The 19,631-nt window shown below is 45.9% G+C and overlaps 1 protein-coding gene across 7 annotated transcripts in view; it reads left to right on the top strand.

Moving 5' to 3' along the window:
• Nucleotides 1-1,990: 1,990 nt before the first annotated feature.
• Nucleotides 1,991-19,631, top strand: part of JADE1 (jade family PHD finger 1) — a 70,760-nt gene continuing 53,119 nt past the window's right edge. Inside the window, exon 1 of one of the 7 annotated variants that reach the window (XM_083173990.1) lies at nucleotides 1,991-2,026. Coding sequence is in view for 3 of the 7 variants with exons in the window: in XM_083173948.1 (XP_083030074.1) it covers nucleotides 3,226-3,318 (93 nt within the window). In the remaining 4 variants the exon portion in view is untranslated. The other 6 variants (XM_083173981.1, XM_083173974.1, XM_083173999.1 and 3 more) reach the window with 6 other exon arrangements.

The raw sequence follows: 19,631 nt of genomic DNA, 5'->3' as shown, positions 1-19,631 counted from the left end.
CGTTCACTGTATCGTCCAGTGCGGGCATTCCCAACCACAGTCCTCAAGGCACACCAACAGTGCAGGTTTTCTAGATATCCAAACTTGAGCACAGGTGACTTAATTAGTATCTGAGGGATTCTGATTAAACCATCTGTGCTGAAGCCTGGATATCACTTAAACCTGCACTGTTGGTTTCATACATTGGGCCAGATGTATTAAGCTCATGGTTGCCTATCTGACCCACTCCTTCAGGGAGAAAATGCTCTGTTCCTGAACATTCCTGGTAATGCATGATTGTCATCACCTGTGGGGAGCTAGGTAATTAATAAGAAAGGTGTGTCACCACAGGTGATGCTAATCATACATTACCAGGGAAGTCCAGGAACAGAGCATTTTCTCCCTGAAGGAGAGTGTCAGGTAGGCAACCATGATTAAGCTTCAAAAAGTGATAAAATGGAGAGATAAATAACCAGACAGTCAGCTCTTAATTGGCATGTTACAGGCTGGGTCTTAAATTACAGGTAGGAGCTGATTGGCTGGTTGTTTATCACTCTCTACTTTATCACTTTTTGAAGCTTTAAACACCTGGCCCATTATGTCCTTTATTAAGTACAGATTGGAATGGTATGTAAACCATTGGGTTTATGTACTTCTCCAAACCAGGCCCTATAGTGGTGCTAAATTTGACTGTAGATACTTTCCATTGGTTCCGGTTGATAGGTCCACAGTGACTAGGTCAAGGATGGCCAGCCGGTCCTCAAAATCTACCATTCTACCACTTTTTCCAAATCACCTAGCGGGTGCACAGCTGTAGTCATTACTAACTGTCACGTTTTCAAACCTGATGCATCATTCCTACTATAGAGCCACAGGTTGCCTGAAAAACATGAACTGTTGTTAGATCTTGAGGACAGGTTTGGCCACTGCTGCTCTAGATCAACAGTAAATAGTTTGACACATGAATACGGTCTACATGGTAATGGTCAACACAAGTTTTGGTACTTATATGTTAGTTGTGCACCCACTATAGTTAGTATGCTCATACCCCCACTATCCATGTAGTTGGCATGGAGTTGATTTTATATAGTGTGGCGAGCGCAGCGGAAAACTAAGCAAATAGTTTAGTGGGCACCCAAATAACATATAAGTACCCAAGTTTTTCATGATTTTTGTTTTTAAACTAACTTGTTCTTACTTCTCCATCCATATCTGCATAGATGGCGAATATAAATAATATGCCGACCGTAGCGAGGTACTGAGCCAAAGCATGGCAAGCAAAGCGTTACACCCATGTCGACCTAGGCAGCAAAAACGTTAAAACTAGTGTCGACCATTTCCATGTGGACCTTTTGTGTCAACCCTTTTCACATGTGTAGACCAATAGTCACTGTCGATCTATCTCGCCATTCTTCTAGCCAGGTGCCCATTTACCATTCCCAATGATAGTCTATGTCAGTGGTTCCCAACCCTGGTCCTTAAGTACCCCCAACAGTGCATGTTTTGCAGGTCTCCACACAAAATCACAAGTGACATAATTAGCTCCACCTGTGGATCTTTTCAAATGTGCCTGAATAATGAGTGCACCTGCCGGGTGACCTGGAAAACGTTCACTGTTGGGGGTACTTGAGGACCAGGGTTGGGAACCACTGGTCTATGTGGATGGTAAAGTAAAAAATATGAAAAGAATTATGAAGTCTCATGTTGGCCTTCTCACGTCACATGTTGACGTTTCACTTGTGGAGAAGGGATATTGTGAACAGTGTGATTTTGATGGGCAACAAATGTGCTTGTGACAAACTCAAATTGACCAGGCGATCCATCACATCACTCCAGGATCATTTTTACAATTAATGTAAACTCAATGGAAAAAAGAAATGAGCAGATTTCTTCGTGACTTTGCTGACATGTCACACACACATGACACAGCAGTTACATGGGTGTGTGCAGCTCCTGTGTGGGTGGGGAATACTGCGCAGTATGCAGGTTCCCGGGCAGGCAGGCATTGCTGGGACCTGTAGTACTATCCCCCGTCCTGTAGCTGCAGGTGAGGAGGCTGCTTGCCATGTGTCAGCCGCTACTAGCCGGTGTTTCCCTCCTCTCCCCCCTCCCTCCTGTGCCGGGCTCTGGCAGGAGATCAGAGTGCTCCCCCCTGTGGCAGCAGTGACCCAGAAATGAGTTGGATTCCCTGAGTCCTTCCTCCATAACAAGTAAATAACGTCAGTGACAGAGTGCATGTGTCTGTGAGAGCGGAGCGCCCGCCTGCTCCCCCCCACCCCCAGCACAGGCAGCCGCCGACGCCGGCCGGGCCGTGGGAGCGGATCAGCCATCCGAGAGTGCGGGGAAGGCGGCCAGGAGTGCCCGGGCTGCAGGTACAGTCACCCGTGTTACCGCTGGCTCTGTGTGTACTGGGGGTGGGGGGAGTGTTCCCATGGTGGCGGCAGGCGCGTGTGGCGTGCCCGGCTTCCCGCTGCACGGTGGCTCCCGGGGCAGGAGTTGGGGGAGCCCGGGGGCGCTGAGCGCTGCCAAGGTCGCCGCTGCCTGGTGGGAGAATAATCTAGTACGTCATTAATATGGCGCCAAAAGATTTGGTTCTTGATCGTGCAACAGACGCTCGCTATCCCGCCAGCGAGTGCGGGGGACTGGCGTTGAGGAGGATGGTGGCGGCGCTGGGCTGCTGACTTCCACATGTGCTGCTGTGGGGGACAGTGCTGCGACTCTGTGGCCTAGCACCGGGAGGCGGTGTGACAGTGAGCGCTGCCCGGCGGGAGGTCACACAGTGATCACTGGGGCCTGGGCTGGGAGAGCGCAGTCCCCGCGTTGCTCGGAGAGGGGCGGTCCCCCGGGGACGCTGCGGGAGCAGGGGATACATCGGTGCTTGGCCGGGGACGGGACGTGCGGCGGCGACCGCTACTTGAGGAGGGAGTGGGGGGCGGGGCCGGGCAGGTGCACGGGCTGCTGCCACTCGTGTCCCCGCTGGTGCCCGGGCACTGCCGCCGCCTTCTGCAGATGGTGGCCCGGGGACTGCGCCCACCAATCAGCTGCCCGCCCTCTCTCGTAGGCAGCCCAGAGTTGCGTGGGGCACGGCCACGGTGGGGAAACCTCCCAGTTGTTTATTTAGCTGCTGTCGCCTGAGGTGGGGGCTGGGGACAAGTGCTGATGGAACACGTGGCTACTGGGAAAGTTTACACGCGTGTACTAGAAGAGGAGATCCGTGGGTTGTAGCCGCTATAACGGCTCTCTATTATGGAGCGCTGCAGGGAGGTGAGATGTGCTGCAGACGCGGTGGCAGCGCTTGCTCCCGGACAGCTGTGGCCTAGATATGAGGTGACGGCTCAGGTGTGTGTGTGTGTAATGTACAGAGTATGTGATGTGCTGTAACGTGGGGCCGGAGAACGCGATAAGCTGCAGTGAGGACTGTGGGTGGGCACAACACATGGCCGCCAGTCAGGTCCCAGTGCTACAGGCTGATCGTGTACCTTGTGCTGTACGTGTAACTGCCCTGTATGTGGCTCAGCCTTGGAGCACCGTGCCCGGCAGCACAGTCAGGGGGATGTGAGGTTTCCAGAGCTGTCTCTATAAGGTGGGAAGCAGCAGCGCCTGTGTGAGAAGTCAGGAAGAACTGCTGCTGTGCCCGCATCCATAAGGAGGTTGCACCTGTGTGATGATCAGCTGTGGAGAAGCCTCCCATTGATGTGTGCTGTAGAGGCGGGGGGATCTCTCAGCTGGTTCCATGTAAACATAGTAACTGTCCTGCTGGGACAACAGCGCCGGTACATGATCGCCTTATACCTCATAGGCATACTGTATATACACACACACACACACACACACACACACACACACACACACACACTCATGTGTCCTTTATACCACATCATTCCCTGCACACCCATGTCTAGTTCAAGATACAACTGTGTTTACATTACACATCCTAACATGTGAGTGTCTCTCTCTGCTTTCCCTGCTTCTTCCTAATAGGGCCAATTCATCAGGTTATATAAAGCACAATGAGTTCTAGGTGCCCCAAACTGCCATTTTTCTAACACATAACAGGAGCCGATTGGGCTGGAGCATCATATATCTTACCCAACAAGTTTTAAAATTTGTTGCATGTAATTTAAACTCATAAGGTGTGTACACACGGGGCGATATATTGCTGAGCAATATATCGCTCAATGTCTCCTTTTCCTCGACGACCAGAGATTGTCGCTGATGAAAATAAACCTCTGCTGGGTGAGCTGCAGAGGTAATCAGCAGCTCCTGCGACCAGCGATTTATAACGGGCTGAAAACGGGAGCGCGCACCCAGCGATTTATTGCCGGGGCACACTCCCATCAATGGCAGTATGGTCGCCAGCGACATCCGCCTATATGGCTGCATGTGTACACGGCTATAGATGATCAGCCCCATAAAGCTGTATATTATAGAATGGGATTATTCAACATTTAGCCCTCCAGGTTCTGTGGAACTACAAAACTCAGCATGACCTGCCACTGTTTCAGTATGCCCTTATAGCATGGGATGTGTAGTTCATAAAGAGAAGAAATCCTCTGCACTAGTCCCTATGTGTGAAAAGTTGAAGGAATCCACAGGGGGTATTGTCACTGACAACATGGTAATTAATAGAAGAAAAAGCAGCAGTTGTTGTTCTGTGTGGTGTCTAGTTCCACAGCAGCTGGAGGCCCCCATGTTGAATTCCCCTGCTGTAGCGAAATCGATGACCTCTTCTGTGGTCCCTCTAAGTTTGCATTGTAACATAGGGCCTGATGCCGGATTGCATGGAAACTAATGGTTTATACTGAGCTCCAATGTTTATAAATCAGCACACATATAGGATTTGTACTGCACGCCAATCTGTCTGTGGGAGTCTCGCAGAGACCCAAAGCAGCAGTACTGTTTGGGGGGTGGAGGGGGAGCAGTGATTATTTTACAAAACATGGGCACGTTGTCTCTAAGTGCCAAAGCCAGGTTTTTTTGTCCCCAGCAGAGGTGTGCCACTGCCCATTCTGAGTAAGGCTAGACCTACGAAAATGGACGATGACTGCAACTGATGCAGCACACGGATCTGCAATGGCGGCAGAAGTCCTCTTTATTTTTTTGCAGATGCTTTGTTTTGCATTTGCATATTTTTGCATTGCTGCTGCGTCCAAAAATGCAGCAGTGAAGCAAGTAGCGACCGCAGTCTCCATGACCTGCTATGAAAACTAGAGAGATGCATTTTGTTAAACTCCAACAAAGTTAAACTGTTTTAAGATATAATGCACTTTCAAAAATTACTGGGCATGTGTGGTGAGGATACATATGGATGATCAGTATTCTGAATGCCAGTATCCAGATGGAGGGAATATTGACGGGTCTGTTAAGTATACTTACCCTACCACTGCATCGCCCTAACCCCACTACCCCTTAGCACTGGGGTAGCCAACCCTAGTCCTCGAGAGCTACCAACAGTGCATGTTTTGCAGGTCTCCTCACAGAATCACAAGTGAGCTAATTAGCTCCATCTGTGGATCTTTTAAAATGTGTCAGTGATTAATGAGTGCAGCTGTGCAGCAGCTAGGTTGTCTGGAAAATGTGAACTGTTGGTAGCTCTCGAGGGCTAGGGTTGGCTACCACTGCCTTAGCACAATCTCATCCTCCCCTTCTAAGTGTCTAATCTTCCCCATGGGTGTGGTATGGTGCTCCGACAGGGGAAATCCTGACTGCCGGTGCTCCGACGGGGGCGAGCGCAAAGAAGCCCCTTGAATGCTCAGTGGTTCGCCACAGGTTCTATTCTCCCTCAATGGGGGTCTTGGACCCCCACAAGGGAGAATAGCTCCTGTGAGTCAGGATCCCCCTGTCGGAGCGTCATCCGGCACCCCTTCCCCACAACACTGACTAACCTGCCTCATGTACTTATGTTTGGTGTCCCGGCAGTCTGCATTCCAGCACCAGCATCCTCATTTATGTCCGATTCCGGCGCTGGTCTCCTGATAGTAGGATGTTGGTGTCTGTATTGTGAACTCTGGGTAGCTGAATAACTCCTGGCATGTTGTTGACTATCTGGACAGCACATGCTTGTATTCTGACTTCTGAGCACAATGCAGCATTTCACAATAATGTTAAGGTGCGTACACACGGGGGCGATTTTGTCCAAAATCGCGGGAAATATGGTCACTGAGCGACCATATTGCCCGCAATGGGAGTGTGCACCGGCGATATATCGCCGGGTGGGCGCTCCCGTTTTTGCCCCTGTGGTGATCGCTGGTCGCAGGAACATGCTCTCTGGTCGCTGATGAACAGGAGAAACTGAGCAATATATTGCTCAGCAATATATGGCTGAGCAATATATCTCCCCCGTGTGTGCACAGCATTACACAACCTACTGTCTTGGCTATTTTAAACTTTGTATTGATGACCGATTTATGTATACTATCTCACTGATGGTACACACATACATTGTGGTGCTTTATACAGAATGTAGCAATGCTGCAACCAGTGATACAAAATGCTAAGTACTGCTGGCGATATACAGGCATATTCAATTAAACCACACAGCTAATTACTGTGCTTCGTTTTTCAAGACTATTTAATTAACCCTTTGAGTGCCAACTTTGCTGTGAGATCTTCAAAATAGCCACTAAAACTGCCAGCGTTGAGCTTTTTGTGTGCAATATTTAACTAAACTTCAATTGACTTGACTGTATTTATTTATTTATTTATACTAAAAGAACAGTCATGGTGAGCAGCACTGGCATTTTTAGCAGATATTTTGAGGAACCTAACAGAAACGTTGGCACTGAAAGGGTTAAAGTCAGTGTGTTTTCCCCATGCATGACCCTACAGTAGCACCCTTTTCTCATAACACTGTGAGATAAAGTACATCCTCAAGGGTTCAGGAGCAGGAGAATTCACACTAATTGAATCATGTTCTCATGTAAATAGCAGTGATATTACGAGCAGATGAGCAAGTGAGTGGACGGCTTTCCATAGCGTCCTCTTTTTACCTTCCATGGTGACCCTTGTCTACTTAATTAAGATTTCTAATTGACTATAAATAGGATGTGGCTGTAGGCTTTTACCTGCGATATCAGCCCTGCGTCAGTTAAGCTGCCCATACACGCCCCGATGCTTGCGTGCGTTGTGGGCTTAAATAGCACAGATCACATCACATTGCATTGCCTGTGCATGCTTTGTGCATGCAATGCGATGTGATGAGAACTAAGTACAAAAAGTATGTGTAAGCACATACTTTTTGTACTGTGCAATGAGGTGCCGCGGCAGCGCGCACCTCAACGCACACATCGGGACAGCCCGCATCGCAGCGTGTATGGGCTGTTTTAGAGTTGGACCTAAATGTTTCAGCTGGGACATTGATTCTGTGAGCTGTTGTTCTTAGTTTGTTTTGGTACACTTTTTCTTTTTCTGTAAAACATGTTGCTGTTGCATTGATATAGGCACATTCTGGCCCTTATTCTGGTTCACTCGGTAAGCTGCGAAGTATAATTAATAAGGCAAGTAGGTAGAGCTTTTAGGATTTTAGATTATGGGGCTGTTCAAGACATTATCCCACAGCTGCTAATTTTCAGAGCCCAGTGATCATGTATATAAGCCAGTCCACCAGAGGGAAATCCTGGCCTTTGCAAGCCTGCGAATTGCTAAGCACAGCTTGCGAAAGGTAGTGGGATCAGGAATTATCCTGCAAATCCTTTTTGCAGCTCACCATCGAATGATATTCCCAGTGTGTGTAGTCTGTCGGTAGCCCGGGACTTGGTGGCGGCGATAGAGACAGGCTGATGGGGGCCAGAGCTGACGTCCCACACCATTACCCTAAAACGCCTGGGCAAGCCCGCATTTTCACTGACGCTCACAGATAATGGCCGGTTACCACACCCAAACCCCGGCTTCCTGTACATCGCCTTGCAAACGGCCAGTGGGTAAAGAAACAAAGCAGGCTTTCATCACAGGATGGCTTCGTGCATGCGTACTGTGGGCAGCATACATGCGCAGCCTATCGATGATTGCACCCAGCCTGATAGCACCCAGCCTGATTGCAGTCAGTATTTATTGCTGGATTGAAAAGAACGTTTGGTTCAGCTAATTATTAACAACCCTGGAAGCTGATGTCCTAGAGTTAGAGAAATAATTGAAGCTGAAAAGTTGTATATTTCAGCAAGATAAAGGTCCAAAACACTCCTCCAAATTAGCCATAAAGTACACTTACAGGAGGGAGAAGAGACGGTCTTGGTATGGCCTTTAGTCACAGGCTAGAATCATTTTTAATATCTGTAAAGAGCTACAGCAGACAGTGCATGCTCAGTGTCTCCTTTTCCTCAGCGACCAGAGATGGTCGCTGATGACAGGGAACCTCTGCCGGGGGAGCCGCAGAGGGAATCAGCTGGTCGCAGGTTCAAGCTCCTGCGATTAGAACGGGGCTGAAAACGGGAGCGCGCACACTCCAATCGCTGGCAATATGGTTGCTCATCGATTATAGCCCGTGTGTACGCACCTTTTAGAAACCTTCTAGCTTGTAGGGTGCACAAACCTGCACATGCTGTATTGTTTTGGGATACGGTCGGTTGGTCGACAGTCATTAGGTCGACAGGTGTCTGGGTCGGCATGGCACAAAGTCGACATGGGACAAGGTCGACACAAATGTTAGGTCGACGTGGGTTAGGTTGACAGTCAAAAGGTCGATATGGGGTTTTGCACTAATTTTTGAACAGACATGTGCCGACAGGCGGTTTTTTATGCCCCAGCATCCACTAGTTGACATTCGGGTAAAAAAACCTGTGAAAAACCCCATGTCGACCATTTCACTGTCGACCTAACAGTTGTGTCGACCTAGGCACCTGTTGACCCAACGGTGTCGACCTAATGACTGTCGACCATCTTTAGGTTGACCCAATGACCCCATTCCATTGTTTTGCCCCATTCTGTTACATTGAAATATAATATGAATTTGTTTAGAGAAAACCCAGTTTTAAGTTTATAATGTAGAGATTGTTTAGCCTATGTTTCACTTAAAACTATCTATAGCATGTGTGTTTATATAAACTGACCCTTGTGTAAAAAGTCTTTCCCTGTAAAATGTGTGTTAAGCCTTTGTGATGAGCTGGCTTCTTGTTCCTGATCATATCTAATCTCAGCCAATTAACCTCTTAATACGTAGCTATGCTGTTTTTATTTTTTATTGTTTACATGTTTAGGACTCTATCAGCTACTGTACATTCATGGCTGTGGATAGCATCTTTGCATAAGGGGAACTCTGTAATTACAAGTTGTTGTAAAGTAAATGAGAAGTTCAGACGTTCATTTTGATCACATTGAAGTGGTAATGATGGTGGTATTGTATTGCTTAATGCAGTGATAAATCAGTAAACAGTAGTTTGTATTGAAGAAAGAAAACTGAAAGTAGAGCAATCTCCTCATGTTCTCTACTATCTAAATCATATTGTGATGTATGCTGCCATGTATTATTGGGCAAAGAGTTATTACTGTTTGCTGCCTATTTAGCTGTGGTTAGTGACCTGCTCGTTCTCTTCAAGTCTGTCTTTTTTTTGGACAAGTATTTTAATGTCACAAGCTATGCACACTGCCTGTTATTACTGTGCTATATCGTTCACAATTATTTTTAATTATTTATCCTGATCTATTCTGTTTTTCCAATCCTCCACTTTTCTAAGCTTCTATGTAATACCACTTTCATGCTAAAATTGACGGGGCGGTGTGAAAGAGGTATTAATCTACCAATAGGCGGTAGTAGTAGTACGTTTATTTATAAGGCGCCGCAAAGTGTCCGCAGCGCCGTACATAGCAAACAAAAAACAAATGACAGGGTAATGTACAGGGTGTGTTGAAAAATACAGTATAAATAGGGGTATAGCTGGTAGAACTAAAATCAGCATCAGTTCTGAAGTAGGTGTCAAAATTGTCGAGGAGACTGAAGATGAAGTAGAGGAAGGGGGACAGGTGAGGTAAAGAGGTGGGTTGAGTACGTGAGGAAGGAGGGCCCTACTCATAAGAGTTAACATACTAAAAATAGGTGGGTGGACGAACGAAAAACAACAGGATAAGTAGGAACGGAGGCAGGATAGGAGGATCAAAAGAGGTTAGGAGGTTAGGCGGTAGTTAATTAACGTACTGTTATCTGGGCTGGTGAAGTTGTTAGCTTCTGAAAAGCATGGTAACAGTGGGCAGGTGTGTTAGCTGTCCCATTCAGTAATTGTCAACTGAAGATCCAGAGAAACCAATGCGGCCTGACCTTCAAGACTTTCAAGTCTACACAATGTGCATTTGTGCACATATTGGTCATACCCATTTTACACCAAAGTTCCAGACCCGGGACAAACTTTTTAGTCCGAGGCACATACCCAGGTTGTTCCTGAGTTTGCTTGGAGATTACCTCATCTACTTGCCCCATTTACAGCATCGTGAGAGTCACTGGCCCCTAACCTTGGATCAACCCTGCAAGCTACCTGGTTTTAATCCCTATGTCAAAAGCTTGGTGTTAAAGGGGTGTTAGTGCCATGATTGATACAAATATGAGGGTTTTTACTTGTACTTCTATGAAATATGAGGGAAACTTGAGAAGTTCCGGGTAGAATATACCCATCTGTAACAGCAATTCGCACACAATTACATTCCCCATCCAATTCAAATAGGTAATCAATTACATGAACCAAACCCTTTCCCCCTATAATTTTTGTGTGTGGGGGGGGGGGGGGGGGGGGGCTTGGCGGGGCGGAGGTTAAAAAAAGTGATCTATGGCAAGATAGAAATTGGAAATTGTCCATTTAAGGCTTATTGATATGAGCCCTAGACTATAACAAATTAGAGAGAAAAAAGAATAATGTAGCACTTGTTCGTTACTGTATTTATGTTCAAATATCAGCCAGAATCCAGGCTTTCGGCAATGGTTTTGGGGAGGATTTTAAGTGAATGACCACCGGTTTGGGCATTTACGTCCGGTAGTGCCACCATATTCTGCTCTAAATTACCATCTTTTTAGAATTCTGCTAGGTTTATGTGATTGTTTTTTGTGTATATTACTTGGCTTTTTAATGCAGTAATAGACCCTTGCACTTTTTTCTGTTTAAAAACGAAAACCCTACGGTTAATTGTGGAAGGTAACGGTGCTGCGATTTTCTGGCCGATATGTTTTAAAGTGAGCTACAAAACACAATTGTTGTAAGACAAAATATATACAGGTATCTTGAAGTGCCCTAAATGTACCTTGCTTTTGTACACCAGCCAAATAATCTGGTTATAAACAGCTGAATAATGCAGGGAGCTATTCATATGCACATGTGGTGGGATTTCTGCATAATCCTGAAATTGGCAGCGGTGATGCCTATATGTTGGGTGGCAGCTTCTCTTCAGTATCCTTAGCTGATCTGTGAGACCTAGGGGATTGTGTGGAGATACCAGATGGCTTTCGCTTCTCCTAAGCAGATTCTCTCGCTGCTCATTGTACATGTAGATGGAATTGATGTACTGTATAGTCTGAACCTGTTTGTCAGCAAATGAATATAAATACAAAAAAGTACACCAGTATTACAGTACAATGAGGAATATGTATCAAAGCTTGGAAAGAGATAAGGTGGAGAGAGCTACAATACCAACCATTCAGCGCTTAACTACCATGTTACAGGCTTTGGGGTCTATAGGCCCCCATACACCAGAACGACATTGGACCCGAATGTCTAATCTCGATGGATTGTGTGCTCATCATGCGTATTCTCATTATGATGTGAGGTTGGCCCTTAGATCAGACGTGCTGCAAGTCTCATCCGTTGGCTCTCATTGCGGTCGCAAGCAGATCATATGTGCTTTTCAAGCACATATGAGCACTCGTTCGACTGCTTCATGACCTGCATATGACCAGGTCGTGTGCAAGTCGTCCTGATCTATGGACTGCTTATGTACTGAGCCTTGGAGAGAAAAAGTGGAAGGAGATAAACTACCAACCAGTAATCTCATAAATTTTTCACATTTGAAACTATTTGCTAAGGCTTGGATGGATATAAAGTACCAACCAACCAGCATGAATCAGAAGTATCGCATGCAGCCTCACTTGCGATACCTCGGTTAGCTGCCCTCTTACCTCCAAGTCTGTCTGTTACCCAGTTTGTTTTATCTCTGTTTACAATTGCAACGCACAACGGAATCTGCTGCGCTATATATAAGAAACTGTAAATAAATAATAACTAACTGCCCTGGGCTCCCCGGTGGCTGGCCCCGCATACGATACATAGTATGTGGCTCTTTTAGCATATGCTGTATTTGTGTGTGTGTGTGTGTGTGTGTGTGTGTGTGTGTGACCCTTAACAAGTGCTGTCAGATCTGACAAATCTTGTGTGCAGCACTTGTGATCGCGGTGTCCAAATCAAATGCACACGGGTCTGTGTATCGGATCTAAATCTGAGATTAGGCACATACGATTCGGGCACTTTTCCCCCCACATTTTCTCTTCCCATTCTGTCAGGATCGGGTGAAAAGGGCCAAGTGCATGGCTATTTTTGCATATCAGCTGAGATCCTTCCTACATACATTCAGGTGATACTAAATATTTGTGGCTAACCCCTAAAAATGAAATATCTGCAAATATTTTTGGATAAATGAGCCCCTAAGATGATTGGTTTATGAGGTGGTGATAAACTTGCTTTTCTACTGAAATCTGGAAGAAAAAAAAGCAAACCATCCTTTCCCCCTTTTTCTATGTACTTATTTTTACAGTTCTCTTTTATATGCTGAACTGGTAAACCACAAATTGGCAAAATATGGGAATGTACATGCAACTGCCAGCTGTGCAAATAGCTGCACATTAACGCTTTCATAGATCTGTGCCCTCTGAGCATGGCTCACTGGTCTCACTGACTTCAATGTCTTCTGAGGCTGTCACATACATGTAAGGAGAGAAATTCCTTTTCTCCCTGTAAATTTGGCCTGTCGGGTGGCATTACGAAGTAGATGGGTGTAATACTATGCAATAATGAAAAATGTAGAAAGCATATTTTAAGAATCATGCAGATATTGCTGACTGGACACCGATATAATTGTGCCTAGCAATGCACACCGTTGTTTTGTATTGCATGCTTGGTGGCCGCTTTCTACTGATATCAAGATTTTATAACAGCCTCCTGAGGTGTGGAGCAGAAATAGCTTAAAACGCCTGGTTTTGGGTGCCCATACTGCTTTAGCCATGGTTTCTTGGTCTTTTGGGTGTGACATGCACAAAAAATAAATTATTAAACATCGCCTTATCCGTTTTGACTGGAAATAAGGTGCAATTAGACATTCAAAAACTATTGAATGCACTCTTATTTTACCCTCTGTACAATATTCCCAGGATCCAAACTGTGTCCTGTGGGAGAGGGATCTCTGTGGTCACAATCATCAGTGTACATCAATGATGCACGACTTATCGCTTACTAAAGGGCATACACACTGGGCGTTTTTGCCAAGCGTTTATGTAGATAGATGATGTTGAATATCGCTCCGTGCATACACGCTGAGCAATTTTCGCGAGGGTGGACGGCTTTCCATAGCAGGACGCTATGAATTGCCTCAAAATATGAAGATTTGGTATTTACTATTGCCTCTTTGCGTCCAGCAGCTAAAACGGCTGCTTAGCAGATTTAACGGTACTTATTTCCTAGCACGGCGCCCGCGATTTTAATTGTATTGATCGGGTCGAAAAAATAGCGTCGATCGCATGCCAACCAAATCGCATGCGACGAGATCGACCCGATTTTTACATTGGAATCAATGTAAAATGGTCCCTGAGACCCGATTTTACATTGATTTTAATGTAAAATGCCCCAAACCCCCCATTTTAATAGAAAACCCCCGTCATGCTTGAAATGCCCCCCCATTGTTAACGCAACCCCACTATTGACGCCAACCCGAAATGTGGCATGCGCAGCGAGCCCGCGAGGGGCGGCGGTACGCGTCCTCCGACCTTTTCATACCCCCACTATCCACATCGGCGTGGAGCCCGAAGCCTGGCGAGCGCACGCGCATAACTTCACAGGTATACGCGTCCCCTCGTGGGGCTCGCCACGCTTCGGGCTCGCTGCGCTCGCCACACTTTATAAAATCAACTCCACGCCTACGTGGATAGTGGGAGTATGAAAAGGTCGAAGGACACGTACCACTGCGCTCGCCACGCTTCGGGTTTACGTCAATAGTGGGGTGGCGTTAATAATGACAGTAAGCATACTTTACAACTATATTCAATGAAAAATGGGCCATATTGGCCCATTTCACATTGGCACCTATGTAAAATTGCGTTGATTTTGACTTTAGAAATTATTTAACATTATTGTCTATGGCAGAGGTTCCCAAACGCGGTCCTCAAGGCACCCCAACGGTCCAGGTTTTAGGAATATCCATAGCTCAGCACAGATGGTTAAATCAGACTGGCTGAGTTACTAATTCAGTCACCTGTGGCCAAGCATGGATATACTTAATACCTGGACCGTTGGGGTGCCTTGAGTACTGCGTTTGGGAACCTCTGGTCTATGGGAAAATCGCGTCGGTCGCATCGCGGCCCATTATAATGGGCTGCGATGGACGCGATCAACGCGATTTTCTCTTTCACCGGCAAATTAGCTGGTGATTGACAGAAAATCGGTTCCATCGCGTTGATTGTATGCCTTAAGTACCTTAAACTTAAGGCATGCAATCAACGAGACGGGCGCCATGCTAGGAAATAAGTACCGCTTTAACCTTAAATATTGTCTTCCCTCATGACTGAAACCAACAATGTTGTCCTGTTTTTATTATTAATTGGGAAATATGAATTCAGCATCACTCTTTCCGCGACCATACAGTAGGGCGATATACATGCGATTTGGTCATTTTTTTAATATGATGTGTTGATTGATCACATAAAAAGCGTCCAAGTCGCAGGTTTGAGATGCGTGTCCCTTTACAGATCTCATTGGTGAAATAGCATATAATATATTGTATGTGGTCCTGCCGTCTGGGAGGTTCCAGGGGCAGCTCAAGGGGGGGTTATCATGGGTAATTTTTCATCTTGGAGAAGTCGCCTATTGTATAGCCAGCTTTAGTAAATAATGTACAGATAGAAGCAATAAAGTGTAGTTCTGTAACACCCAGCGAATGAATGTGAGCCTTGCCAATGTGAGTTGGCGAGTGCTAGGCCTGAGCATATGAGACAGTTAGTAGACTCTTCCATCTTTAGAAAGCACATAGCGACTGGAGCTGTGGAAATCACATGTGTCATAACATTTCCTCCCCAGTCTGCATCTGCTCAGTGTTATCCCTCCCTGAGTGCTGAAGCTGCCTTCCAGCCTGTGCTACTGCTCCTAGAAAGCAATACTGTAAGTGAGAAGTTAGCTGTCTCATCAATCTGTATCAGCTTGTGCTACATACACAACGTAATGCAACTCCCTTTTATTTACGGTAACTTGGTTAAATCTCATAGTCTCTAAGACTATTTGTAGCCTTTAGGATATAACCTGTGAAGATCTTGTATAGACGGACTTCCCAGCTCCAGGGGAAAAAACTAGAACACACTCTCTGCGCTACATTGAACCAGTCTCTAATATTGTAGGCTACAGGACCTTTATATATTATTTGCGTGGAGCTGTTGTGCGTGTGTTTATTTTGGATTACTTTTGCACTATCGCTATGTTCTTTATTATGGCCTATATTATCAGCAAATACGTATGTATTAACTCTCTACAATGTAAGCTTTTGCTAACAAATCCATCTTAACCTGTGGGGCTGATTCAGATGCTTGTTTGGGTGCCTAAATTGAGGTGCTCATTGCTTTAGATCTGCCCAAATATATGGGGGTTAGCAGCGTTTTTTTTCTTAGACAGTGGTCTGACCTCGGACAAACCATATGCAATATTTTGGAACTTTCCAGGTTTTAAAAATGAATATTTATTTTATATATTAAGTTTCTTATATAGCGCAGCATATTCTGTTGCGCTTTACAAAAGGAGACAGTGATACAACAAACCGGGTATTTACAGACAGTCAAAAGGTAGGAGGGCCCTGTTTTGTTTTTATCAACGACTAATTTTTTTTCTGCAGGGTCTGACCCCCCCCCCCCCCCAAAAAAAAAAAAAAACCCACAATTAATCATGCACAATGAGTTCTAAAACTCCTTGAGTATTCTAAATGGGCTCCAGCTCAAACACATGACAGGAGATGATTAGCTGAAGCACCATTTATCAGACACAACAAGTTATAAAACGTATTGCATATAATAAAACAGTGTCTGCTTTTTAACAGACTTGTCGGTGGTCATATACAGTAGCAATAGAGTCATTTACTATAAAAAAGACTTAAGAAAAGAAATGGCACATTTTTTACATGAAATCTACTTTAATATTGAGAATTGTAGCTATTCAAACTAAACAAGATTAGATAATAACAGACAGGCAAAGTAGTAAAGGGGCTGCTCCCAAGGTTACAATCTGGGAATTTTGAAAACCATAAAAAAAGGGCAATAGCTTTATTAGCAGCAGAAATAGTTTCACCATTTTATCCATCATACTTTAGAACACATCTGGAATAGAAGTACTGTTCGGGCACTTGTTTATTTCATAGCATGTAATCTTGGTTCCGGGCCAGGTTTTAATAAAGGAATGAATTGGATTAATGATTATGAGTGTGAGCACACAGGTGTTCATTCCTCCTCCTGAGCCGTGTTTTTTGTTACATTTTGTTGAAATAGAAATGATCTGAAACAGTCTTTTCTCCTTCATACTTCATGGCAGCCATTACATTGGGTTTATCCCCCTCTCTCTCCCAATTAGACAGGTAGTTTTTTCTCCCTAGGATCCGACTCCTCCTCTTCCTCATGCTATATAACCGAGCACCTCCCCTTAGACCATAGTCTTTTTCCTGTCTCCTCTATCTGTAAACAGGTAGTTAGATTAGTGTAGAGACATGACTAAAAGACCTGGCAGCGAGGGGTGGCGGTGCCTTACCCTATATATGTGGTCCGAAGCCGGCGCAATGGATCTGTGCTCATGGGTTGGCGGAGCCTGTAACCCGGTATCAAGGAGGTATGGGACTCACCTAAAGCCTTTAAGTGCGGGAGCCATGGCGCAAGTATGGTGAGTCCAGAGCACGAAAGAGCGGCATCAGCATGCTCCCCCAGGCTGGCGTCTGTTCCAGGAAGCAGACGCCGGAGGGGAAGTGAAGCGAGCTTCCGGCGCGCGGTCTGCGGTGCATAGGCAGACCGCGTGCGTTCCACTGACAGGAAGCGTACGGCGCTTCCTTGCTTGGCGTCCCGTGTGAGACGCACGGGCGGACGTGACGCATATGCGACGCGTCAGCACGCGGCCTGCGTTCCAGCGCGGGTCGCGTGCGTTCCACAGGGCGGAAGAACAGTGTATATATATAGCGCCTGGCCGGTGTGACAGGCGCTGCTGCTTCTTGTCTGCGTGGTTGCTCTGTGGAGACTCGGCTGCAGTATGGAGGGAGCCTCTCCTAATGTGAATACACCGCTGCCCAGGTAAGTCCTCAGTGAGGACTGGTTATGGTACTTTGTTGCTGGTCAGTCAGTTAGTTAGTTGTCTTTTTCTTCTGTTTTAGTGTGCCTGTTGTGGCCAAAAAGAAGACAGCTAAAAAGCGATTGGATAAGATTTGCCCTGAGTGTGACAAGTCGTTTATTGGAGAGGATGTATTATGCAAATGTTGTCTTCAGAAGAAGGAATCTGCTTCAGTGTCTAGCCAGATATCAGAACTTAGGGAATGGATGGAGAAAAATTTTGTCTCTAAAAAAGAATACTCTGGCAATAAAAGGTCTAGGTCTCAGACCAGTTTGGATGTGGACGATGATGTGGGATCAATAGGGGCCGGTTCTGATGGCGGCACAGGTGGTTCCACGGCCGAATCTGGAGAAGTGACTGAAGACGAGCGTTTGTTTGATTTAGGTCTTGTGGAAGTGGTGTTAAAAAACTTATATAAGACCTTGAATTACAAGCAGCCGGTTAAAACGGAGTTGGACACTCTTTTTGAAGATAGGTCAAGGAAAGGCAGATGCTTTCCTGTCCACAAGGTAGTCAAAGACATACTGATAAAAGAGTGGAATAATGTGGACAAACGTGTGGGGTCCTTTAAAAGGGTTGAGAAAATGTTTCCCTTAGAAGATGAGGAGTTTCTGAAATGGAGCAATGTGCCCAAAATTGATGCATCTGTATCTGAGGTCACTACCCGCACGACTATTCCGTTAGAGGACGGTGCTTCCCTGAAGGACCCTATGGAAAAGAGGATGGAGAGTGCTCTGAAACGTTTGCATATATCTACCTCTGTGTCCATGAAGGCAGGCGTAGCCATAGCTTCTGTCACGAGCATTACGCATATGGTGTGCGGCACTGCAGGATGATATGCAGGATAAAACCTCCCGAGATCATATGAGCAAAAGCCTGGCTCAGATACAAATGGCCATAGATTATGTATGTGAGGCATCGCTGGACATGCTGGACTTTTCGGCCAAATCTTTGACCTCAGGAGTAGTAGCCAGAAGGGCACTCTGGCTGAAGTCATGGTCAGCGGACTCACACTCCAAAAATAAACTGGCCACACTTCCGTATGAGGGGGCTTTTCTCTTTGGAAGTAAGCTTGACCAAATGATTCAGAGGATGTCGGGGGGTAAATCGGTCAGGTTACCCCAGGACAGGAGAGGTAGATTTAATGCCTACTCCAATAGGCAATCATTTAGGCAGGCCAGGTCTTACAGACCAGGTAGGCCTTTTCGTGACAAATACGCATCAGGTACGTCACGAGCGTTTTTTCGCCAGTATATTAAAAAGAGAGGCGAAAGCTCTAGTACAGCCCAGAAGCAGTGACGCCAGGGGCGCTATGGAGCGGATTCCAGTAGCAGGAAGACTGTTGGAATTTGCTCACGTCTGGGAGCACAACGTCTCGGACAAATGGGTCTTAGAGATAGTATCTCAAGGATACCGGTTAGAATTTCTGTTAAAGCCGAAATGGGCAAAGTTTTTAAGTTCCAATCTTCCCCTATCAGAAGCGGAAAAGGAGGTGTTGAAGTCAAGCGTGCAGGATCTGATCGACACAAAAGCAGTCGAAGAAGTTCCGTTAAAAGAAAGAGGACTGGGGTATTACTCCCGGTTGTTTGTTATAAGCAAAGCCTCAGGCGGGTTCAGAACCATCCTCGACTTGAGGGGTCTGAACGATCGGCTAAGAAAAAAGAAGTTTCATATGGAAACGACCAAGTCGATCTTGATGGGAATCAGGAAGGACGATTATCTGGTAGCAATCGACCTGAAGGATGCGTACTTTCATATTCCCATCTTTCCAGCCGACAGAAAGTATCTAAGGTTTGCCATAAAAGAAAGACATTTCCAGTTCACATGCCTGCCATTCGGGCTAACCTCATCACCCCGGGTCTTCACGAAGGTTCTGGTGGTATTAATAGAAAACCTAAGAAGGCAAAAAGTGATGGTGTGGGCATATCTAGACGACATCTTGATAGCAGCACAGTCCGAGGAAGAAAGTGTACGAGCAAGAGACTACACCATCGAGTTTCTTCAAAGGCACGGTTGGATGATCAACTGGGAAAAAAGTCGTCTCACTCCGTCAAGAAAGATTCAATTCCTAGGCATCATGGTAGACACCGTCTCTTTCCAAATAGCGCTCTCAGAGAAAAGGTGCGAAAA

The sequence above is a fragment of the Crinia signifera genome, chromosome 1, assembly GCF_055691185.1.
Source record: "Crinia signifera chromosome 1, ASM5569118v1, whole genome shotgun sequence".
In the NCBI taxonomy this organism is placed as follows: Eukaryota; Metazoa; Chordata; class Amphibia; order Anura; family Myobatrachidae; genus Crinia; species Crinia signifera.
The sequence above is the reverse complement of the archived record's forward strand: the minus strand, read 5'-3'. Positions and strand labels throughout refer to the sequence as shown.